The sequence below is a fragment of the Limanda limanda genome, chromosome 3 (assembly GCF_963576545.1).
Source record: "Limanda limanda chromosome 3, fLimLim1.1, whole genome shotgun sequence".
Lineage (NCBI taxonomy): Eukaryota > Metazoa > Chordata > Actinopteri > Pleuronectiformes > Pleuronectidae > Limanda > Limanda limanda.
In genome coordinates, this window is record NC_083638.1 from 6,224,050 (window position 1) to 6,250,333 (window position 26,284).

At 40.4% G+C, this 26,284-nt stretch overlaps 2 protein-coding genes across 2 annotated transcripts; one reads left to right on the top strand and one right to left on the bottom strand.

Moving 5' to 3' along the window:
* On the bottom strand, positions 1 to 7,430 carry LOC132998847 (transmembrane protein 138-like). The gene is made up of 7 exons (XM_061068593.1): positions 7,306 to 7,430; positions 5,160 to 5,271; positions 2,556 to 2,610; positions 1,693 to 1,876; positions 1,390 to 1,561; positions 1,216 to 1,291; positions 1 to 113 (listed from the first exon to the last, which is right to left on the bottom strand). Exons 1-7 carry the CDS (start codon positions 7,428 to 7,430, stop codon positions 1 to 3), a joined length of 837 nt encoding a protein of 278 aa, XP_060924576.1.
* Positions 7,172 to 26,284, top strand: LOC132998586 (CD151 antigen-like). Its single transcript, XM_061068307.1, has 8 exons — positions 7,172 to 7,392; positions 10,952 to 11,036; positions 14,611 to 14,802; positions 21,028 to 21,102; positions 23,605 to 23,709; positions 24,456 to 24,614; positions 24,812 to 24,898; positions 25,031 to 26,284. Exons 2-8 carry the CDS (start codon positions 10,953 to 10,955, stop codon positions 25,088 to 25,090), a joined length of 762 nt encoding a protein of 253 aa, XP_060924290.1. The 5' UTR covers positions 7,172 to 7,392; position 10,952; the 3' UTR covers positions 25,091 to 26,284.

Here is a 26,284-nt window from a genome sequence, read left to right on the forward strand (position 1 = left end):
TCACTGTCTGACCTGAGCGAAGACGTCTCGCAGCCACGGTGAGTCCTCGTAGAGACGAGGGTCACCCAGGTACTCCGCGGTCCTCTTGTAGAAGTAGAAGTACAACACAGAAGCTGAAAACAGGGGGTATATGGAAGAGAAGGTTAAATATACAAGCAATTATACTTGTTTACCACATTCTACTTTATTTGTAAGGTTCCCTGAGTGAGAGTGTCTTAAAATATTTATAAAAAGTAAAGACTCGGAGGTGACTTTATCACAGATGCTGACATTTATGATTTTAAAATAGGTTTTTGTGTCCCAAAGGAAAACATTTGTCATCAGTGCAGTGTGTATATTTGGTTGCAATGTGTATTTACAACGTATTTGTTGTGGCATCGATCGTATTTTCTGAATTTGCTTGTGTTTAGTCTATTTGCATTTATTTTGCTCCTACTGTTTACAGTGATAGAGTTTACTTAAGACAGTATAATACGTGACTGTACACAGACAATCAGACATTGTAAATCCCCTCCAGCAATTACGTCATTGTCTTCAGGATCACGAAAGAACAGTTGAGGTCAGCAGACTTCACTGTCTCTTATCTTTACGTGATGATTAAAGAGATTTGGCGAAGCGGGTGATGCAACACTGCATCACCCACTAACTGTCTGGCTGGGTGGGTGCTGACACAGTAAACACACAGCCAAAGAGAACAAGGCTGCAGTAAGTTCTCATACAGCATCACCTGCAGAGCACAACAGCTAGACAATAAATCCCTTTATCCACTTAGGAGCTTATACGTGTATGAAAATCACACCCACATCATTTTCTCTGATCACAGTGTGGAGCCTGAGGACAGACGGAAACAATAAACTGTGAGGACGAGATCAGTTTCCTCCTTCAGAGAATAAAATCATCTGCATGATCAGGACTGTGATTCATTAAGTTATCAGGGTGACATTAGCCTGTTAAAGGTAAAAGCATCATTTATTCTATATTAATTAAATAAATTCAGCTGAAAGAAAACAAAACTTAAAACATCCTGTGAACTGAGCATGTTTCCAATTCAATATATAATTTATATGATCAGTGCAGTACTATGTGCTTCACTTGGTGTGTTTAAGAATTTAAACTACTGTGTACATCCTTTTTTTACCCTTTGACAGAATAAACATGCTTAAAAAAAGCCCTTACTCAACATAAATACCTTTAACATATAACTTATCATCTCACCTGTTCTTTGGAACACAAACAGCACCTGAAGACCGTCTGTCCACACAAATTTGTTGGTATTCAGCCAACGCAGATTCTGAAAAGACGATAAAAAACAGGAAATGTCCCTTTACTTAGAAGATCTGTTAAGTCCCCTGATAACACTGGTAGATTCTCTCCTGTGCTGTTACGTACCATAAGCCAGGAGTGGAGTATGATGCTCAAGGTCAGGTAGAGAGCAGAGAGCATTAGCAGCATTCTAAACCGCTCTAGCAATATGGCGACCAGGCCGACCTGGAACACGAAGGTGTTAAACAGCATCAGCAGAATGATGATCACGTTAAACAGGATGGAAATGTCCTGGATTCTGTCAAAGAGAAGCACAAGAAGGAGAGAAGAGAAGGAAATGATTATCATCATTTCATGTCATTGCAGCTTCCAAAGCAAATGATTTTTTAGGTTGTTTGGAGCCAAAGATAATGTTTGTCTGTAACTTACATGAAAAGCACCAGCTGCACGGCCGGTTCAGTCCTCAGCAGTTCACTGAAGGAGTTGACAAACAGGTCGAAGGAGAGCAGGCTGAACTGAATCAGCAGCACCAGAGAGTAGTTGCTGGTCTGGAGCGTCTCCGGCCCGAAGGCTGGGCGCCCGGACGGACTGTGGTTCCACGATGGATCCAAGGCTGCACCGCTCACGCACACATGCACTACATAGAAACATAAATCCACACGCACACACTACGGCTCTGACTGTGTGGGGATCCTGATGAGGCGTTCTGATGACTCCACTCTGGTTTCCTGTACGCAGGTGAGGTTACACAACATCAGGGCTACTGTTCACTCGCTGAAAAACTGAAGTCCGTTAAAAATGGGACAGTAAGTGTTGGGTTGGGAGGAGCTGCCGCAGGAAGATGTGAACATGTCACAGCTGTTTTACACAGTTTTTACAAGCAACTCATTCCAGTCTGTGTGGGGGTGAAGCCCTCGTGCACTGGGAGGCCACAACAGGTCAGACATCAGTGTCCATGTTACATCCCGCAGAGATTCTGTTGAAGAAAACAAGAGACTCATCAGTGTTGTGATAAACTGGGCAGGCTTTGTTGTAGGGTGTTACTGATGCAGAGACTTGATTTGAAAGAGAAAAAGTACAAACTTAGAAAACCTATCCAAGCATTTTACAATGGATCCATTTAACTGTCTAACACTGTAGAGGCTGTAGACTTCAAACAAACATATTGCCGGGTTTTCAGATCATTACTCTGTGACAAATCATCCAAAAGGTTGAATAGAAACAGAAAGATCTGCTCCCTGATACCGATTCTCACCAGAGTTTAACTAATTCTTTCTCGGGTCATATCTCACCCCACAGCATAATCTCACGGAAAGCGGTTATGTTGTTTTTACGGAATCCTGCTAACTAACAAACAAAGAAGCAAACAAAACCCAGACGACCTAGGCAGGTAAAATTCACACTTTTCAGACTCTTTTTGCACCTTTTAAAAAATAATGAAATGTGAGTATAAACTGACATTTTAAAGAGCATAAATCTTTCCAGCTCAACAATAATAATTATAATGATAACTTTATGTGTTTAGCAGTTTTCAATATACGTAAAAAGCTTCACATCAAACAATATGACACTCAGAAACAATCTGAATATAACAGCCTTTATATGATATAACAACATTTTTCAGAGTTCTGTGCTGCTGATGATTTGAAAAGGAATGAATAGTTTGGGGCCAAAATCGATTTCTCATCCTTTTTTGCTTTTGCTTTTACAATTTGTTAAAATTCACTTTGTATTTCATGAAAAGCGATTTGAATTGCGTTGTTGATTAAAATGTGCTCCACAGATAAACTTCCCTCTCCTCAAATGCTCTGTATTTTATTTCTTCACATTTCTGCTTCTCTCGTTCTGTCGGAAAGTTGTGACTTCATTCAACCGATGAAATAGTCGATTGTTGTGTGTTAAACAAAGCGACAGGGACATTGAATTTTAAAGTGTTATGTTTTCCTTAAATAAAGCACAAAAAATGAAAATGTACTCCACCTCTCTGATTGTGTTGACGTGTTTCTCAGCCTCTTACAGAACCTGACAAATAAAACCAAACCTATCGGTGCCAATACAGGCATTTCAATTGAAAATATTAAACTTTAAACATCTTAAACAAGTTCCTACACTGATTACAAATTAAATCCCATCAGCATGTTTAAGCACAAAATCACATATTTACCAGAAAGTAGGAAATCATTTAATCAGCCTGTGAGTTGCTCCTTCTCATCCTCACTTAGGAACAAACTGTTTGTGTTTCTCCTTTCACCGACGCCGCTGTGAGTGTTGGCTAAGCAGCGAGTGTAAATGTTGGCCTCGGCTCTTTGGGCCTCTTCTGAGCCAGGATCACTCTCCAGCCGACTCCCTCACACCGACACCAGGCGGATCCTCTTATGACCTCTATTTTTACAGCTCGGCACAGCCTCAGCAGGTGCAAGGGAGATTAAGCGACAGACACCGGGGCCTCGGCCAGGAGTCTGCTTCACTCCTGAAAGACGTCCCAGTGGGAATCTGGGTTAGCAGCTCCACTGTTTGCAAATGTGCATCAACAAAGACAAATAAAACCAGATGAAGGTTTTACAGGTGAAACATCTTGTTCACGGTTTCCCACAGCTATGGCTACACATTTGAGGAGAAGAGTTAGATCAATGTTTACTTTTTTAGGTTTTATCAAACTACGCCTGATATTTAGTTTTTCTTTGACAAGAACAGAGGTGTGATTTAAAAGAAAAAGCTTTTGCTGCTGTGAGCGAGCTCCCAGTTTGTCGTCCTCAGTATCGCTCCAGTTAATCTTCTTAAGAAACTACAGATCAGCTTGTTTGTTTTACACGGAAATCATCAATATTCTCCTTTTGCTTTCACAGGATTTCTACAACTATTCTATCAAACTGCAGCCGAAGCACAAAAGTGTGTTTACCTGCATGTGGAGGTTGATTTGAGAGGCTGACGCTGTCCGTCTGTCTCCTTATGATGCAGGATGCCACAGCACAGATTGACAGCTTGTCTCTGCAGCCTAGCAACAGCTCTACCCCCCCCCCCCCCCCCCACCACCACCACCACACACACACCACCACCAACAACTCTCTAATAGACAGGCACAAGGTTTTTACACTGATCTTCATGGCAGCAGGCTTCAGCTATTAATGATTGTAGTTTTTAAAATAATGTTATTAATAATTTGTGGATGAAATTAAATGATGTATTCTTTTCAAATATATGAGTGCATTGGTTTGAATGTATTAATCCCTTTTTTTTATATTTTGTCAATCACTTGAAAGCACTTAGATCTGCAATTGATTTGTTTGAAAGATAGATAGATAGATAGAGTACTTTATTCATCCCCGAAGGGAAATTAAGTTTTCATAGCAGCCGGTATATTTGAATACAATAAAATGCAATACAATAGAATAAAATAAAAATATTGAGGTAGAAAGAATAAAAAACAGAAGCACAAGATAAAAATAAAATAGGTAGATAAGGTGCAGTGGCAAGATGATGGTAATAATATTGATGATATGATGGTAATGTTATTGTTAGACAGTATATAAAAATAGTACAGTATATATAGTATAGTAATAATTATACCAATATAATAGCAGTATATAGTAATAATGGCAGCAACAGTATATATAATAGTAATAATAGTAATATAATAATAATAATTATAACATGTACACATGTATAAATATGTGTATATAGACTTATGTATACAAGAATATACAGAGAGTATGATATAATATATGATATATAGTAGAGGTATGAATATAAGTATTTGACTATACAATAGGTAATATAATATACTATGAGTGTAAGAATATGTAGACAGAGTGTGCAAAAGACAATATTATTGTATAAAATGATATATAATATCAATATGGTTTATATGGAAAGGTCCTGTATTAATAAAGTCTGACCTGTGCTAGGAAGGTCAACAGATTAAGGCTTGATGAGTAAATGATGACGGGTTCTGTCAGAGCTCCTCCTGTGTCTTCTTCAGGATTACGGTAACGATTCCGGGAAAGACACCTGCAGCTGAGAAAAGAAAAAACACTGTCATCTAGTGGTGAATGTGCCTCAACACACACAGACACAGATCAGAGCGTCACTGGATCGGAGCAGCAACATTTAGATATGTAGTGACCTGCATTAACAAGGAGGTCATGTTGGTCACTGCAGCTGTGGACGTCCACTGTCTAATGTTGTGATAATAGTGAACCATTTATAGCCATTTATATAGTTAATTACTTTAGCTGTGTTTGATAAATTATTATATATAGCTTTTGAGATTGAGTATAACCCAATTATAATTGCGGGAAATCCTCCCCCGGCATTGCACCTTGTTAACAGTGCATGAGGGACAACAGCAAGAATGCAGTATTCAATATGAGACATTAAAGGATAGCAGGGTTTAATAGATAATCAGTTATTTGTCTATAATTGTTAATAAATCATTCATGAAGGCTTTTTTGTTAATGTCCACATGTTCTTCAAACCATCGGAACAACCAGACCATTAGTAGCATCCCTAATGAATTAATTAGATAAACAGCTAAATAATAAATGCTGGTGGATTTTACCGACAGTCTCTAAAAATGGTTCTTCTTAATATATAACTGATCAATAAAGCATAAGTAAATGATCTGTTATCCAGTAAAGACCTTTAATAAACTATTTAAGAACAAGGCACCAGTGTGTTCTTACAGTATTAACCTGGTCAGCTCGTCCTAATGGTTTATTGATCTGACATGAGATCAATACACTGCAGGGTTTATTAAATACACTCATTCAAGCTTTAGTCGATGAGAGAAGAAAAGAGATGTTCTTCCTTTCAAATTAAATCTATTCATCCTCAACCTCTGCTTGTATCTAGTGTGTTCATTAATATATCACTTTGGTTTAATTAGCTGAGCTTTGTTTGCTTTAGAGTAACGATGTCCACCTCGTACACACACACACACACACACACACACACACACACACACACACACACACACACACACACACACACACACACACACACACACACACACACACACACACACACACATACATACACACACACACACACACACACATATACATACACACACACACATATAAACATGCATAATACATACACACACACACACACATACATACATACACACATACATACATACATACATACACTCGAACATACATCCACATCAACATACATATATACATACATACATACACACACGCACACAAATACAAACATGCATAAATACATACATGCACACACATACATGCACACATCCACATACATATATACATACACACACACACACACACACACACACACACGCATACATTCATACACACACACATACATACATACACTCAAACATACATCCACATCAACATACATATATACATACACACACACACACACACACACACACACATACATACATACACACACACATACATACATACATACATACATGCATACACACACCCACCCACCCACACACACACACACACACACACACACACACACACACACACACACACACACACACACACACACACACACACACACACACACACACACACACACACATACATACATACATACATACATACACACACACACACACACACACACATGCATGTATGTACAAATAGAAACATACATACATACATACTCACTTATACAACTACACACATACACATACACATTCACACACTTAAATTTAGGTTTATTTCCTTTTGACCAAACCGCTATAATAATTGTATTAACTTGCTGAAGTGAATAAAGAAGAACTTAGTCAGATAACTAGTTATAATATTTATAAAGTTCATATGAATCCTTTACACACACATGTTGTGTTCAGGTTGTGTTGCTGCTGACGCCCAGCGGAGGAAAGCATCGCCCCGGGACAGAAGAACAGCCCCGGAACAGTGAAGGTGTCCCGGGGAGGAGTCACTCAGCCTCCAGCCTCTCCTCTCTCAGCTCCACAGCTCCGGGACTCTCTCTCTCTTCCTCCGGCTCCACTCGGCTGTCAGCGAACCCTTCTCTCCCCGGAGGAAAGTGGACCTGAACCCGGCCACGTCCAGGACATCCATCCCCCTACCCGGCATTGTTCCTCTGTGTTCCCCGGGCAGGAGCTCCGACGCACGGCAGGTAGGACGGAGCAGGAAGTGGCCGCTGCTAGCCCACATCGCGCCCGACACCTAGCATCTCTCACACCGGGTTTATTCTAAATAAACGACCCAGACGAACCATTTACCCGCGTCACACGGACACTAAGTTAACCCACAACTCATCAACAGTGGTTAGTTTGTTTAAAAACAGGTGGTTTCGGGTTAAATCGGTGGTTTTGCGCCCGGGGGGCTCGGGAGCTTTAGCGTTAGCTTCCCGATGCTCCGCAGCCTCAGGCTCACAAACACCGAGGAAAATACAAATCACACCAAACTGTGGAGAAGCTGTGGATAAAGTGATGGAATATAACATGATGGAGGTCCATGTTTGTGTGTGTGTGTGTGTGGGGGGGGAAACAAACGTGGTTTATACAGAGGAAGGTTGTGGGTTCGAAACCACAAGGAGGTCTCTCCACCTCTGTGCAGACACAAGTCCGGATCTGTAATAGAAATGCATTGTTCACTTTTTATAACACACAATCTGCTCAACAATAACAATCATGAAGTGTGATTCGTTTTGTGTCTAGAGCAACAACCATAAGTCAATCCATCAATTAACGGATTGCATTTCTTTGTATGATGTCTGTTAATTGGCTTATTGTAGTTGTTGCGTTGTGTTAATTACACAAAGTAAAAAGTAAGTGTCACATTGGTCACTTATGATTGAGATATTTCACTATTTTCTTTATACAAACTATGTTTATCACAACAAACTATGTTACAAATTTAATTGAGAGATGCTACAGTTGTAAGATAATGTGTTATTTTTCTGGAGCAGCAACTGTAAGTGAATGAATCAATTAATCGATAAAGCATTTTGCTGTATTTCTGTGTCTAATATGTGTTTAACGATTTAAATTTTAGATTTTGAACTGTTGATCAGACAAAGTTAACAACATGAAGATGTCACCTTAAGGATATTTGGCTATTTCCCTTAAAGTAAATTATTTAAAAGTAACTGAGAGACAGTATAATGATAAGTGTTTGAGTCAGACTGTTTCCTGTGTCTCAGGTGAAGTGTGTCGAGGTGACACAGATGTGATTCATGCGTACTTTAAAACGTGACTCACTTTCATACAGAACTTCTTTTGTCTACGTCAGATAAAAGGTTTTGTTCACACAGGTTAAATCCGATCACTGGTTTTTCCAAGTCTGGTCAAGTAAACGTGGGGTTAAGGGAACTCCTCTGCCAATATGAATCTGTTCAGGGACTAATCTCTGGAATTCCCTCACTGTTTATTAGACTTTTAAAAACATGAGTCAGCGACAGCTCCACGTTTAGACTCTCCTTCTATGTTGAATTATGGATCAATCGTAGATAAGACATTGCACAAGAGTTAATATTTCAGTAAGAGCTTCAGAAATGATGGTTAAATACATGGTTGAAAATATAAAACTGGTGATTTGTGCAAAAAGCGGCAATAAGTTATCATTTCTCTCCCAACAGGCTTGAGAAAGGCTTCATCCACATTCATTGACCTGTAACTTCTGAAGCCCTCACAACCATAGATTTATATATAAATGCTAGATGTCTCGCCTGCGTTGCCGGCCAACGGAGACGGACGTCACCACATGGCGGCCATCTTGCTACGGGGCAGCTCGCTCACCCATAACATTGTGTTGGTAGTGGTAAATAACCATAACTTGCTCAATTTTCAACCGATTTTTAAACGATCTGGAACGAGACATCTAGCCTTTATATACGATATCTATGCTCACAACAATCTGTTTTCTCATGTGCACGATAAAGAATATCCAGGACCTGTTCCGAGTATTTCGCCGCTGTAATCTCCTTGAGTAGATAAGACGGGTTATAATGTGAATGGTGGTGAGTGTGTCCGACAGTCTGAGATACAGGGACAGGTCTCGTTTAATGTGCCCTTGAGTAAAGACATCTCATCCTGAGCTAATAAGATGCACTATAAAGATCCAGTGTTCTCCAAAGTTAAACCCTTCATGAAGAGGAGACGTTCCTTCTGGAGCATCTCTCCATTTAAGCATTTTTTTAACCGGAAGTTGCCTCCTATTGACTCAGCTGCTCTGAAAAGTGAGAGATGGCTCCGTCAATAAAGTCTCGTTAGAATTTAATTAACAGGAACTCGCCAAGAGGGTCCACCGGAAAAAACAGATGGTCGACAGACGAGGGCCGGGGACAGACTCAGTCATTCATGAGGAGCACTCGTCTGGAGCGACAGTAGCGTACGTGAAGTCGGGGGAGCAGACGGCAGAGTCAGGAGGAGGAGGATGAGGGTTTGATAAGAGGCTGTCGGAGGAGGAGGAGGAGGAGGAGGAGGAGGAGGAGGAGGAGGAGGAGGAGGAGGAGGAGGAGGAGGAGGAGGAGGAGGAGGAGGAGGAGGAAGGCGAGTCCGGGCTTGACTCGCAAGTCAGCCGAGAAAATTGTGCGGTTGGAAAGAAAGATGTGAGACTCAGGGAGCAAAGATAGAGGCAGCGAGAAGCCAGTGTTATACATTATATATTACTGTGTTTTTTAAATACAGAGATTATCGGGATAAATCTATTTTCATTCCTCTACAAAGAAAACCGGTGACACTTTTAATCATTCAGCCCAAGTACGAGGAATTGTGTTCAACCTGAACTGTCACTCATTTCATCTTAGAAACGCACGCTGCTGAAAATATTGAATTCTCTGGAGAAAAATTAGAATATTTTGGATGTTTGTAGCAGGCAGCAGTGGGGGGGGAGGACGGATGGGTGGGTATAATTTCCAGCCGCTGGCAAACTCCCAGCTCTTACTCAGTGCTTAGTCATGGTTCTCTCTACATACACATGAAATAACTCAGCTCACTGATTCTGCCGACACTGCTGATCTGAGTCTCACTCCCCCCCCACGGCCGCCATTAGCCCTGACTGTTACATCTTATCTGGTAAAAGGGTTTCACACAAGCAATTTATTTAGGGGCCCTGTAGTCTTTGTCTACTAAGCAAATCACTGGCTTTCAATGCACTTAATTAAGCTTAAAGTTATTTTAGATGGTCAGAGAACCACTGGGATTTCATCCAGTTTGAAGCTGCAACAATTAGTTGATTAGATTAAACTGCAGCCATTTCTTAAATTCAATTGTTTAAATCATTTTTTAAGAGAGCTGTAACTTTTCTTGTTCCAGCTGCTCAGGTTTGAGGTTCGGCTGCTTTTCATTATTGTCATATATTACTTTAATGTGAATGTATTTGGGTTTGGGGCCGTTTATCAGACAAATCAAAAAGAAGACATCACTGTCATTATTACCAAGATTTAATGAGAGAAGGAACCTTGGATAATACGAACAATTTGCCTTTTAAATCTTTGGACATTTTTTGTGATTTCTTCATTCTATTTTATTTAGTTGAGATCGAATTTATGAAAATATTTAATTGCAACAAAAGTATTTTCTGTAGCTGCAAGGAACTTAAAAAAATGCATCTCTTTGTGAGATTTCACCTCTTCACCAATTTTTGTGTATTGAATGTGTTTTAGGAATTTAAAACATCTCTTATTGTAGTAACATTGTCCTATCTAACCTAAGATCTGTTGTCTTTCGCAGCATGGGGGCTTATGAAGAGAAAAAGGAAGCATGTGGAACCATCTGCCTGAAATACCTCCTGTTTACCTTCAACTTTCTCTTCTGGGTAAGTTTCTGTCGGGCAGAGTTGAGCCAACACGAAGGACTTGACTTCACAAGCGCTTCAGTTTGTCTGAAGAGCTCCTCAAGCTCCTGCATGTTTCAGGCAGAGTTTTTCCAAAATGCAGGCGTGCCCTACAACCTTTATAATCTGGTTGCGTAACGTTTTTTATTGCTTCCTGTATTATCTTTTTGATTTGGTCATGCCTTATAACATTTTATCACCAAGTGGAATGCTGGGATCTTTGAACACAGCGAGTCTGAAAAGAAGTCAGACTGGGCCAGAAACACAAACTCTGGTGGGAATGTGAAACTAAAGAGCAAACGAGGATCGTCCCAGAGCTCTTCACGACTCTCTGTCAGGGAGTCGATAAGAAACAGTCATTACTCCCGACTTAAAATGGGAGAAAGGACCTTAGATGAAGCAGGTAGTTTCCCTACATGTCATAGGGAGGGAAGGAACGGCAGATAAGAGCTTTCTGGAATGAGCCATTTGTTCCAAAGAGGAATGTGAGACTAGCTGAAAGAGAAAGAGGTTATGTGAGGGTGAAATTTCCAGGACAATTCTCGATTGAAATTAAGAAACTAATCTCAGCTCTAACAAACTATAAAATATCCTTATTAAAAGGAAAGTAATACACGCACTACGCCTGTCCCCAATTGACATATTTAATATTATGAAATGGAAAAGTTGGCTGATAAAACTCCGAACCAGTCAACAAAGCATTTTTATTCTGGCGATAGATAAAGGGCCTGCTGCATTTCCACTTCATAGAATCAAAGCCAAGTTGCATTCTTTCACACAGAGGCTGCTGAATTCCTCAAAACTTCCATTAGCATCTACAAATAACTGGTTTTATGACACGGATGTGTTATGTACAATACGAGTGAGACACCAGTGAAGCAGCCGTACTGTCGGCGTCTGTCTCGTCCTCAGCGTGAGATCTCACTTACAGCTCGGCCCATATGTGATAATTATCTGTCTGACAGAATCAGATCGCTGAGACAAACCCCAGAGATACAGATCTATGGATGTTTCAGGACTAGATCCTCTTTTGACCGATTGTGAGATAATTTTTTTAAATTCTTTAGTGTAGCTGCATGGCAAACCTAGTGTTTCTGGACTAAACTAAATGAACACACTGCAGTTCCAAAAAGTAATTTCCTGAATAACAGCTGTTAGTTTACCTCAGGAGCAACATATGGTCACGATGTCCTGTTGACTATTGATGCACTTTTTGTTTTTATGAAATTTTTTACATCAGATTGAGTTTAAAAAAAGTGAATGCTTCTTAAATAAGTAAATAAATATGATTGCTTTATTTGTTTAATGTTCATAATACGGCACAGGGTATCATCTGTTCCTCCCTTATGATTATTTTACATTTTTGGGGATTTATTTTCAGATCACAACAGCTGCGTTCTACACAAGAATTATAATTATTATTTAAAATACACTTGCTAGTTGCCGTGTTTGTTAATATTATGAAGGCCAAGGAGATTACCTTGAGCCAACAGCGCAGTGCAATCAAAACAAAATATTTCTTGTGTCAGCAATGTTCATAACAAAATCAAATGCAGAATCATGAACTACACGTGCAACACATTTGTGCATGAGGACATTGAAAAGTGTCATCCAGCTGATAGACGACACATATTCAGTATTTGCCTAAATGCACATGTTTGCCTTGTGAATCAGAAAATGCACAGAAATAACATCTCATTCACTTCATGGTCCTTTTACTTTCAAAAGTTGCAGTCGCTACCACCTGCTGCCACCAGGGGTCACCACAGTTTGTATTTCCCTTGTGGAAACTCTCAATCACTGTTGGACAGGGTTCACTAATTCATGTGTCTCATTCAGGTTTAACAGCAGGTTTAACACACAGTTTAGTTACTGCAGCGACTGAACCACGTTCGGAGACTTGATTCTGTTGTTGAAGGGTCATAATGTTTTATTCAGGAAGCAAGAGTGTTGTAAAACGTTGTGAGAGGCTTTAATTCAAAATTTGTATTTGAAATATTGTCACTATTATATATGTCATGTTAAAAAAGACCAATCATTTGTCTGGACTCGTCTCTACAGAGTGAATTAAATCCCCTGTAGTTTTGATTGAGCACCAACACACCTCTTCATGTCAGGATCGACCTGCTCACCTCTCACATGCAGGTGGCGACAGGCAGTTAGGATGAAAAACACTGAGGATCCCTGACTTTTACAGGCTGCATGGCTCTAGCATCAAGTTAATGTGAAGTCTGCTGTGTTATATAATATAATAATATACATTTTAAAAAGAACAGATGGTTATATAGCTAATTACTGGTCCTGTCAAGTAGTCAGTTCAGAGTTTTAATTGGAATATTCCCATCTCTCATTCTCTCTCTCTCTCTCTTTCTCTGGGTGTGGTGCAGTCTGAGTCAGTGTCTACTTGCTGTGGTCGTCCTCTTGCCTTGAACATTAAATCTGAATTAGTCAGGCAGTTAGATTGACGGCTTTGGCAGGATGACAGATTTCTGTAGCAGAGCTGCACCATCTGCTGACTCCTCGTAGTAATATATCATCTTGATTTGATTTACCTCGTATTCACTTCAACTGATAGCTTAGATAAAGCTGGACTATGAAAGTATTTATTTGATGGATTGAAGCATAGATTTTTTTAATGTTTGTTTTTGATTACAGTCAGTCCATCCTGTGGGCTTATAATAATGCCTCAGATTTGAGACCATATGGTTGCTGTGTAGAGCTAAACTCCTGCATCTCAAATCATTTTAAAGCAAATTTTCCCAACCGGCGGTGTTGGATAAAGTAAAAGTGTGCCAACTAACTACCTTTTATCTTATTGATCAATTTATCTGATAATTTTCTTATTTCAATTCTTAACACCCCAAAAAAATGCAATCACATAAAATCAGATTTATTTATATAGCAGGTTAAAAACAACAGGAGTTGTGCGAAAGTGCTTTTCAAACACAGCAAGTGGATAAATAGAAAATACAAAACAGTGTGAGAGGAAGATGCAATAAACGACACACAAGGTGAAAGTAAGTGAGATGAACAATAAGAAATAAACGGAACCACAAGACAGAATCAGGCTGAATTAAAAGCAAGATTAAAAAGGATTGTTTTTTAAATTATATTATATCATAATTATCGAAAGAATTACAAGACCTAAGGTGGGATGGGAGGTTATTCCAGAGCTTAGGAGCAGCAACAGAGAAAAGCTTGCTCTTCTTTAGTTTATAGACGACACAGGGGTAATGAAAGGAGTAGATGTAAGGGGAGATCTGTTTTGTCTGCCAACAGTCAAAAACACACAAATAATACATTTGTTGTCATTCAGGACAAAGAAAAGCAGCAAATCCTCTCATTTGTGATGCTGAAAACGCTCAGTCATCACCTAATGGCACCTGAGCAGCTCTTTCTGGCTCATTCACAGTTATATTGCAGCATGAACTGATTCTAGATATGATTTCAGGCTCCTCCTCCATCGCCTTGACGCTTACATTCATATTAAATCATTTCAATCCTGTTTCAGGGACCGAAGTCGTGTTTCTGCTCTAATCACATGCTCTTCTCCCAGGTGGCAGGGGGCATTGTGATGGCGGTGGGTGTTTGGACCTTGGTGGAGAAGAGCGACTACATCAGCCTTCTCTCCTCCAAGACCTACGCTGCCTCCGCCTACATACTGGTCCTGGCCGGAGCCATCGTCATGGTAACAGGCGTGCTGGGCTGCTGCGCCACCTTCAAGGAGGAGAGGAAGCTGCTGCGAGTGGTACGAGATCACGTCAGGGTTGAGAAATCCAAGTGTGTGAAGCACAAGTCACTCGGGCTGAGAAACCTAAACAAAATCAGAACCAAACATAGTGGGAATCATTTGTAAGCAACTTGTTTAAAAACATCTCGAGCTCATGGACTCATGTTAGATCTGTGATCACCTGTTGTTGGGCGAAAAGACAGATATACCAGTTTTTAGTAATAGCTATTACGTTTGTCAGCGTTGGCATTAATTTGTCTTGCTTGAATAATTTTTTTAACATGCAGCTTAACCTCAGTTAATCTAATATTACGGGGGAATGATCTTTTCTGAAATGTTGTCAATGCCGGTCAGGAAATTACTGTTTCTGTATTGCAAAGGCTCTTTATTTCCTGCCAGTTATACAGTTTAACATATCACACTAGGTTGCAAACTCCCAATTGTTATGCCCCTATTTTCCTCCAGCCTCTTTTTCACATATGGTGATAATAGGAGAGACACAAAATGTCACTGAGTTCATTCAGGATGTTCTTCAGGAGGATGCTCATTCATTTATTTGTTCACTGAGGTCATTCCTGGCTTAGGAACGGATTTAGTTTAAGCCAAAAAGTAAATGTGGACAATACACGACATTCAGGAATAATGAGTTTGTTAGAAGGACATTTTGGTGCCAGACGCACAGGTGCAGAGAAACAATACAGGCCAAGGTTGCCGTCAGACAAAACACCAACTTCACAGGAGACAGCACGTCTCTCATTTTGATTTGACACATGCTGAACACAGACAGAGCTCATGTTTTTCCAGCAGAGACACCTGCATGGCAGCTCGAAATACACACACACACACACACAGACAGGAACACTACACACACACACACACAGTTCTCTGGCCTTCAAGCACACATTTCAACATGTTGAATTTATACAGGAACATCACTGTTGGCACCACTCAAATGTTTCTGCCTCACAAGCTTTGCCAGATCATGCGTCATCTTTGCCATTATCCAGTTTTCAGCAGAATCCAGAAGAATTCAGCTCAGCCAGATATTTTCAGCTTGAGAAAAGGCAAGTGTTAAAACACGGCCAGAACCCACAGTCACACTTATGTTAAATGTAGATTTCATTAAGTTTAGTGAGCAGGTTCTAGAGAACAATGAGTTTAGATATTTCTGTACACGCCGCACCACAACAAAATTAATGCCACATTTAATTATCCTCTTAAAAAAACAAAACTTATTTTATTTGCCTTCTCGCTCGCACAGACGGGAGACGAAGGTCAAATACTACATTCATATGTGTGAGCATGATCGTATTTGCCTCAAACTTAGACTTATGTGTATTTTTAAGTGCCCAATACACCGCAATGTTGAATTTTGTGCGATTCGGACGACCGATACTTTTTGAATATTGCCACCGTTGGTCTTTAGCAACGTTATACTCATCAATGTAACTGATGTTGATCATAACAACACTGCATTCACAACCACGTCGATGACATCTGATTCTGCAGCTCTGTGTTCTGAGTCCGTCACTGAACTTCCAAACAGGCAGGTGTAGAATGACCCCTGCACTATACAATATAAAAAGCTATCATTGTCTGATTGAGGTTAACTGCACATATAGGGTATCTGTACTATCAGTACTATTGGATGAGAGATAATCTTCACAGACAGTAGTTAAAAAAAATGTAGTTGCTTATAATACTGTAAATACAACATGCATGATAAGTCTGCTTTTTACTTTTATGGGAATATTGAGGTCAAAAGAAAAGCTGGGATGTTGAGGCTGACAGCAGATTCCCCGGGCAACCTATGTGTGTTTTGTTGTTATTTTTATCCAAGTCTTTAAAACATAATTGAAAGGTCTATAGATCGCTGCTCTGTAAGCTCTCACTTTGTCCCGATTATTTGATTTGTGACTCAGCAGTTGTGTGTAAATCCAGATGTACGCACCACCTCCTCTCCTCTGTGTTGTGCACTAGATTTGAAACGCTCGGCGCATCCTGAAGAGCTGAGATTAGGGCGATGAATCACAGTGAAGGAATGAACTTGTCAGCAAGGAGAGATGCTATCGAGATTGTTAAAGAGGGCAAACATAAGGGCGGAGGGAGGGGGGGGGGGTAGATTAATTGTTTTCCTGTCTGTGTTGAGTGCCCGGTAACAGCTGGAAGTTCGCGAGAGAGCAGCGGTGATTGGCAACAGTGTCCCGGAACCAAAAGGTCAACAAATTCCACCACAAAATAAAGCTGATGCGGCCGTAACATCAGCAGCTGTGAGGTGGAAGTAAACTCTGTGCAGCTGTTTGTTGATTAAAGAGAAGGACGTATCCGACTTTATATCAGAGATGATCTGCGCCCGGTGTGAGAGAGGTCGGATAGACTAAGAGAGAAAAGAGGAAACTCTCCCACTGGAAGAAGGGGGGGTGTCTGCTTTGTAGAAGAGCGACAGAACAGCGTAATTGACCGGGGGAGAGGAGGGCGAGAGTTTTTCCTTCCAAATGACAAAGAGCCAAATGGAAAACAGTCCTAACAGGGGCTGGATCCACCTGTGGAGAAACTGACTTCATGCAGTCGGACTGGATTCTTTCTCATTCCCTCTCTCTCTCTCTCTCTCTCTCTACATCTCTTTTGCTTCATCTCTTCAGCTGAAATGTTATGTTTTTATATATATTTCCCTCAGCTAAAAATGGATAAATAATTACACAAATTAAACTTTTTAGGTTTTTTGTTTAAAGCAGGGCTGCATCTAGCAGTTGATTTTTCTCAGGCCCAAAACAACATCACCAGTTTCTTGTTTGGTCCAATCATAGACTGTTTTTAAAGACGGACAAAATGTCTTCACTTCCTCTCTCTACTTACTTAATGTTAAAGTTGAACAAACATCAGCCTGATAAGAACAACCTAAAATGTTTTTGACGTGCATTTTTACTTTGTCCCATCCATTAACAGGGTGCATGATTAGTTGCTCATTGAGATAGTTTGGCTTCACTTCTGGGGAGCATTCATGTTCATTCAGGCTTAGTAAAGTATTTTTTTTTTTTTTTTTTAACAATCTGTTTATTGAATTTTACATAATTAACAAACAAACAATAGTGTTCCATACGGTAAAAATTACAGATGTAATTTCAACATGCCACAGAACAGATACCAACCCCCCACCCCCCTCCCTCCGGCACCTAGCCCCAACAGATGAGCACATATAGTTGAAAAATAAAGAAAAACAAACAAAAGAAAAACAAAAAAGATGGGTTGATAGAGGAAGAGAGAAAGGATAAATAAATAAGCAAGTAAATACATTAATAAAAGAATAGATGACATAAATCATAATAATAATAATAATAACAATATAATAGTAATACTAAAAATAAATGAATGAATAAATAAATAGATACATACGATCAATAAAATTAAAAAAAAATTAAGAAAATAAATAAATAGTTAAAGAAGAAAAACAAAACAAAATCAAAAGAACAAACAGACAAACAAACAAAATAAAGAAAAAAAGAAAATAAAATAAACACAAGTTCAGCAAGGCAGTACTTAGCTCACAGTGATCAGACTAAAGTATTTAGTTTAAATGGATATATAAAATACAGAAAAGCACCGCAACTTGATTGTAAGGAATAAACTTAATGCAACATGTAAGGACAAATACTGTCTCACAAAGTCTGTGCCTGTTTTTCCATTTATTTGAATTTAGTTTCCTCTTATTTGACTGTTTAAGTTTCCTCTGTCTCTTTGCCCTGGATCGTATTTATCTGAGGCACCAGGCTGGCAGACCTGCGAGCCGAGGCAAAGGTTAAAGCGATCTTGGCTTCGTGGCTCCCTGCTGTCGTGCTGGTCCGCTCGCAGCCGGTCTGCTCTTCAACCCGATGAGTCTTTCATGACTTCTCTCTTATGACCATTGCTCATGACCCTCGAGCATTTATTCAGCAGCACAGTTATTTGAGGAGAATCTTTCACCATTCAGCAAGGAGTGAGACAACAAGCTCTGCTCAGTGTTGTGTGAAGAAAGATATTTACCAAGTTTACTGCTCATTGATTTCTACATGGTGATGAATAACAACTAAAACCAGGTTGAGGATGTGTGTGTCTTTGTGCAACTGTGAAGAAAATAAACTCACCTGTGTGTTTCTTGTTTGAATGCATGGTGCGTCTTGAAGAGTTGAGATTACGGCCACGGATCACCTGTCATCGAGGCTGCACGAGATTGTAGAAGATGGACAACATTTTATTGAACCTTTATTTATCAAGGAAAGTCACATCGAGCATCAATCTCTTTTTCTGAGAAGAACCAGGCCAGAGCACAAAAGCACAGCTACAGACAGAAAACACAAAAAAAGACTAAATTAAAAAGAGGATGAGGACTTTTCAAGATGTTCTACTTTGTAGAAGGGCAAGTTAATAACAATGACATATTCAGGAATCTTTAACTTGTGGTTTTCAAGAATTTAAAGATGATTTCTTTGAGATTCAAGTCCTTCTCCAGCATCTTCCATACGGCAGGTGCAGAATACACAAAAGCCCTTCTGCCAATTTCTGCACAGGCATTTGGAATGGAAATAGATTTTCTGCATTATGCAAATACTGTATATAGGTATAATGGGAGCAGACCCAGAGAACTGCAGTCTGCAGGGGCTGCATGTCTGTGTGTGTATCCTCCTCCTCTTAAGGACCTTTTCCATCTTTTGGGGTTTGGGTTGCAATTAGGTTAGGATAAGGGTTTTGGATTTAGATGTGATGGTTAAAATAGAAGAAGAAGAATGTATATGTTCGTGTGTGTGTGTAATAGGGAGAGAACAAAAAGCTGCAGAACCTAAGTGCGGTGCTGTCACAGACTTGTACTTACTCAGTGGACCTTGTTTGTGGTGTGATATATCTTTGTTGAAACTTGTACACTGGCTCCGTTTCCGCGTTGTAAATCTTGTGTGTTGTTTTCTACTTGCTTCCTCTTTCTTCTTATATTTTACACCGTGGTTATTTAGCTATCTGTGCTTTGGAAGAGAAAGTGGTTGTGTCGGGGGGACCCACAGACCAAAGAGCCAGTTACCAACAGAGGGGAAATCATGACTCAAATTTGAAGAGTCGCGTTCCGGCCATGATTGCATAACTGCAGAGGTTTGTGAGTTCACATTGTGGAGACTGCAGAGGGAAGTATGCAACAAGCCTAAAGGCCGAGTTACACTTTGTCACAGATAGGTCGTAATGTCCAATATTGTTGTGAAAGTAGAGGCCATTTTGGGGCTAATTCTATGCAGGACACCAAATAGATTCAAAGGTATCATCGTTGTGGTTTTGGTTACTTGAAGGAACTTTCACTTAATGGACAGATGTTGCTAGATCGAAGAGTATAGTGAAAGCACAGGATCATCAAAGATAAAACCTACTTTCAGTATCACAAGAAGTACATTTTGGGATCTTTGAGTCCTTCCTCTGCTGTCATGCTTCTCATCAAACCTTCAACACGTCGTCACAAAGCATCTGAGTCCGCTCAGCATTCAGACCCAGAGCCACTGAGAGATCTAATCAGACCAAGCTATCGAATCAAAGACCACGTCCACGTTACCGGGCAAATTTTCACCCTCTGATAGCAGCAGGCCGGAGGAATTGGGGTCAAGGTTTTGGTGCGATAAAAATCTCCTCTGTTCTTCAGGTCTGATAAAAACTTAGGCTTGAAAAAACTGACCTTCCCTCTAACTCCTCTGAGTCTGGTCACGAATCAGATACAGACGATAAGCAAACATCACTCAGAGGCACAGCGGGTGAGATGTGCCCCTGAGCACTGACTCAAAGTTTTTATAGTTTCAGGATTGAGGAGTTAAGTTTAAGGGTTTTATGGCTTTTTTTAAGGCTCTACTTGGTGCAGTTGTATTTGACTACATCAGAAACATGTGTGGGGTTTAATTAATGTACAAAATTGTAAAACTTTCTTTTTTTTGACAACTTGTAAGTTGACAATTCTGCATCTTTCAATATTTAAAGTTAAAAAACATTTGTATTCTCTTAGTTCTCTTCGCTTATGCTCATTGATTTAAAATTGTGCACGTCTGCCTCACGCAAACCTTTTGATGTTTAACATCGTTTAACTGTCCAGTTGCAGCTTTACAGTTTTGGCACAATCTCATCACCGTTAGCTGCCGTCTTGTTTATATTTAGTTCAAACTACCTTGACTTTAAAAGCTGTTTCATCACATGAAGAATCCATTGACTGTATTTTCTCTCCTCTGTTGTTCCCGTTGTCCACAGTACTTTGTCCTGCTGCTGTGTATCTTCCTGTTGGAGATCCTGGCCGGCGTCCTGGCGTACATCTACTACCAGCAGGTAACCCCGCCCCCCTGGTCCCATTGAAGGAATAGTATATTTTAATGTACTGTACAATGCATCATGATACGTTTTGAAGGAGCAGCTGAAAATATTTTCAATTGACAAAAAGCACAATTTCAAATCTGACACAAAGTATTTATTGTGTGGGAATCTTAATGAGGTAAGGTAATGTTACTTTGTCCACTACTGATGTACTAAATCAACAGAGCATTCTCCACAAATGTTTCATATTGCCTAATCTCAGCGCGTAGTTGAAAGTGTTGTAATAAAACACACACAACACTTTCAGTTCCCACGTGGCGATGGAGACAAAACCAGCATGACAAATGAGATCTCAGGGAGGAAATATGAGACAGAACATTAAAAATACAAAAATCAGACCGGCAATGTTACTCGTGCTACATTTAGTCCAAATGGAACGAAAATGCCTCAAGTTGTTCACATAACAAGGCTGAATGCACAGTGTCACATTTATTTAAATCATTTTTTGATTTGTCTCAACTGGTGTAGTCAGACAGAGCTGCTCTCTCTCACCAAAGAAAGAAAGAATAAGAAACTCTAGTAACACAGGTTAATGATTAAAAGGGATAAAACTATGCATGTGATTCTAAGCCCGACAACCTCCCTCTGCACAGTTCAGCTGTTTTGCTGCCACATTCACATTTTCACTTCTACAGTCTGCGCTGCCAGCAGCTGCAAATCAGGCCTTTTTTCCTTGTGCAATATTAACTTGACATTGCTCTCCACCAGTAACGGTCCCTCCCTGACTACGGTACTAAAGCCCGGTGTGCCTGTAGCTCGGCAACAGGACTTCTCTCAGTCTGCTGGTGCAGTGATATCATTATAACTGCCTCATTCATAATACACATCTGTGAACATGAGCAGTCGCTGAGCTCCACAGCTCCTGTCCTGCTTCCTAAATCTGCCTCTCCTTTACTCGCCTCCGAAGAGCGTTGCTAATGTCCCTTAACGCCACTTCTCTTCCTCTATTCTTCCTCCTCTTATTATTTCTCTTTCTTTAGTGATAAGTTGAGGAAAACTGTGCATTTGCATTTTTTACCAGATGCCAAACACCTCACGTAACCGGTGTCAGAACAGATCTTCATGTTACAACCTCCTCCACCTTTTATAAAGGAAAGTGACGGCAGCAGCAGTTTACACCTGCTCATGTAAACATCTCAGTGTTGCCTCCTTCAGGCAAAGTGAGTAATAGTTATTGCACTTTTTCCATGTGCAGCCAATAAGTCATCAGAATATTTAAAGTATGTATAAAAATGTGCATATTTGCGTTGCAGAAGCCTCTAGTGGACAAATAATAGCTTAGTTTTGGATTGCAAAATACCAAATGTTAATTGCAACTTAGTTAACAGCATTAACGATGTGATGCTCATTAACACACAAACCTTCACTCGTAGCTCTCTCTCATTGAGGATGGGGCGATGGCTAGGAGAGGGAACGGCAGAAGTGGCAAGTTAATCTAGGTGGTGTGACATTATCCCTCCTTCAAATCGCCTTCCTGATTATAAACTGATCTGGAATCTGTTTCAGCCTCCTCCACTCAATCAACCCAGTTCAAAAACATCCCTAAGGATTCTGGATTCTTGTTTCTTATCCTTGCACCGGTCATTATGACTCCAGTTATGAAACAGAAAGATCCTGCAGGTGTATCAGTCAGAATCTTCAGTTGGCACCTGTGTCCAAACGGCAGATGCTGCTACCTTCCTTTGCCTCTAGATGGCGCTCGCTGACCTGTCATCACACACCTTGTAAACTGCTGCTGATAATGGACGATCTGCAGATCTGTGTGACTCTGCAGCTGAAACTTACCGGCCTGATTAGTTTTTATGGCGATGTAATCACCACCTTAATGGAGGCTCGAACTCGTATATGCTTTTTATTTCTGTTTGGGTAATGCAGAGCCATAATGTTTCTCACCCCCCCCCCCTGCCACTACTGTCTCCACTTATTGAGCAATTCTAAACCTGGAATTGCTGTTTTTATTACAACTCCGCAGCAGAAACTGTCAACAGGTGAAATAAAAACCTTAACTCTGCCTCCTCTTCCCTTCTTTTTCCTCTTTTTATCGTCACCTCCCATCTCATCTCTCTCCGTCCTCCATTCCCTCTCTTCATAATTCATTCCATTGATATCTCCTTCCAGCCTTGATTTACAGTGGTTTCCCCAGCTGGCTTGTTGCCATAGAAACTGAGCCCCCCAGACCTCCCACTCCTCCAGTGAGCGTTGTCTGCCACTGGTCTGGCGAACAAACAGAAAAAACACAGACTTGTTCTGTCTTCGCCCCGGTTGGGTCCTCGTCTCTGGGGTCCATGACTTGTTTTGTCAAGAGAGCGATGACGTTCTGTGTCACATGAATCTCATCAGTAGAAATGTCAACACTTGCCACTATTAACTGATGGTCGTGTTCTGTGCTGGCTCAAGGTTTTTGGTTGTTGCTACCCAGCTGCTGATGCATTTGTCTTCGTTTCTGTGTCTCAACAGTTGAACGAGGAGCTGAAGCAGAACCTGAGGGAGACCATGACCCAGAAATATCAACAGAAGTCCCATGAAGGCATCACCAGGGCTGTGGACAAGCTGCAGCAGGAGGTAAATGTCTGGAGGGTCGTTTAATTACATTTTTTTTTTAGAACAAAGTCTTAGACGACAACTGATATTTGTTCTTTACAGTGAACCTCTTTGACCCAAAAGCAAACTGGACGTTTTTAGGCCTCCACAGCTTCATATTTTAAATGAACCTGAGCGTCTTATCAGAGTCACGTGGACCCAAATGGGGCTTGTTCACTGGAAACCTATCATCCCATCAGATTAGAGATTTGATGATGGGGTGAGTCAAAACAAATCCAATTGTCGTCCCTCTGACTTCAGCTCAGCTTAAAGGACTTTTCTGTTCTCTGCTGTATTTTCCATCTCTTTGGCTCATACCAGTCGACAGCACACAAAGTTAAAATTGATAAATCTGAGGTGTAGTTGGTTTATATTTAATGCTCGGGTTTACGAGTTTGAAAAGCCCCCGGCTATCAGATGCCGGCATTTATTTTTTATACTTTTCTTTTTTATACCGTTCTTAACTTTTTATTCTGCACCATTTCCAGCCATTTGTTTGGACTTTCTGCACTTTCACATTTAAAGGAATAGTTAAACTTTTTGCAAAAAAAAAGCTTATTCGCTTTCCTGACAATATACTGTCGGTAAGAGGATTGACAGCCTCCCTTTTTTCTGCAGCCAGTTAGCTTATCTTAGCAAACGGTTTTCCAATGTTTCGTGGTTTTTCTTTCAACTCTTCCAACTACCTGTGAAGCTAAAATATGTTTTCCGCTCGTCTTCCGTGTCAGTTCAAGTGCTGTGGGAGCAACAATTCATCCGACTGGGCCGCGAGCATCTGGATCCGCTCCAGAGAATCCAACTACAGGGAGGTGCCTGACAGCTGCTGCAAGACTCAAACTGAGTTGTGTGGCCGCAGGAGCCACCCGTCCAACATCTACAAGGTGGAGGTGAGAGGATGAAGAGTGAGGAAGAGTGATGGAAGAGTGTCAGCAGGGTTGAGATTCCACCACCTGATCTGGATTTCTGTCATGTCTCAGAGTCTTAGAATAGACTTCTTTTTGGTGTAAGAGGGAAAAAAAGACAAGTACATATGTGAGGTGTATACATAGCATTTATTTGCAGTGAGACTTTGCTTTTCCTGTAGGGCGGCTGCATCACTCAACTGGAGAAATTCATCCTGGACCACCTGAAGATCATTGGAGCGGTCGGTGTCGGAATTGCCTGCGTACAGGTGAGCGAAGAGCAATCTCCACTTCTTCCATCACCTAAACAGAGACTGAATAAATACACAGTGCATCCGTTGAGATTGCAGGTTTTTGTTAAAATGTGTTTTCCTTCCTTCCTCCTTCACTCCAATCCCCAGATCATCGGGATGGTGTTCACATGCTGCCTATATCGAAGTCTAAAGCCAGAGCCGTACTGAGAGAAGCGAGAGAAGAGAAGTGTGTGGGTGACGGAGGTTACTTCATCACCGCGTGCCCCACTCCAACAGCCCATAGCTTCTTTTCTTTGCAGTGGACTCAAGGGGGAGGAGAAGTTAGGCGAGGGACCACATCGTACATCAGAAGATCTCATCTCGGTAAACAACGGGTGGAAGAACACTACAAGGTTTCTTGAAGTAATTAGGGACTTAAATGTCTCTGCTCCACAGTGAAGACACAAGCGCTGTAAGGAAAAGCTTCCGAGAGAAACTGATGAGAGTTATAACACGAGATTGTGTAACTCAGTTGTAGTTTTCTTCCACTCTGATTCCCTTGATGTACTTTGCAATGTGTGGGTCTAGTGTGACACCAGAGAGAGTGGGGGGGGGTGTAAAGATCGACGGAGTTAAACTGGCACTTTGCAGAAATTATTAATCCTAGTCGCAGCAGCAAGTTTCATAAACCCACATCACGGGTCTTCTTCTACTGAAACATTTAGTTTTCACATAAACTCAAGCATTTGAAATCTGTGTTCGATCGCTGCCTTTTTAAACTTTTTAATTGTTAGTTTTTCTACTTTGTAAATGATGATTTTCTCATGAACACCTGATGTGCTTTATCATGAGCGATTATTTCCCGTTTGATGCCTTATAATTCTTCAGTGTCACGTCAGTGTATCGTATTGTTTTACACTAACCAGTAACGATTGTCTGAGAACGTGCAGGTTCACAAGTTGGTTCCATTTTTTTTCTATTGCTTCTCTGTTAATGAAGAGATATTGTTATTGTGTCAGTGACACAAACAAGCAGTGCCACTGATATCGCTCATTAGAAAGTTCCTCATGTTTGTGTTTTTACCTTTTTTTTTTTACACGAGGGGTTTATGCCAAAGTTGTCGACTGTAACTTGTTGTGAGGACCTACTGTTTCTCTTCCAGCCTTATTCACCTATCTACTGATGCCTCTCTTTTTTAGATTGTTTTCCTAAATGAGGATTTAGTTCACTTTCCAATAGACCATGAATATGTATTATTTTGTATTTAACAAGACACGTGTTAGTAGATGAGTTTCTCACTGTTGGTAAAATGATCGTATCCCGTGTGCCTCGAAGACGACATTAAATTAATCTGCTGTATCTCTTTGTCTTTGTGAAAATCCAGGGATTTATTTTACTCTGAATAAACATCAGTCAACACTT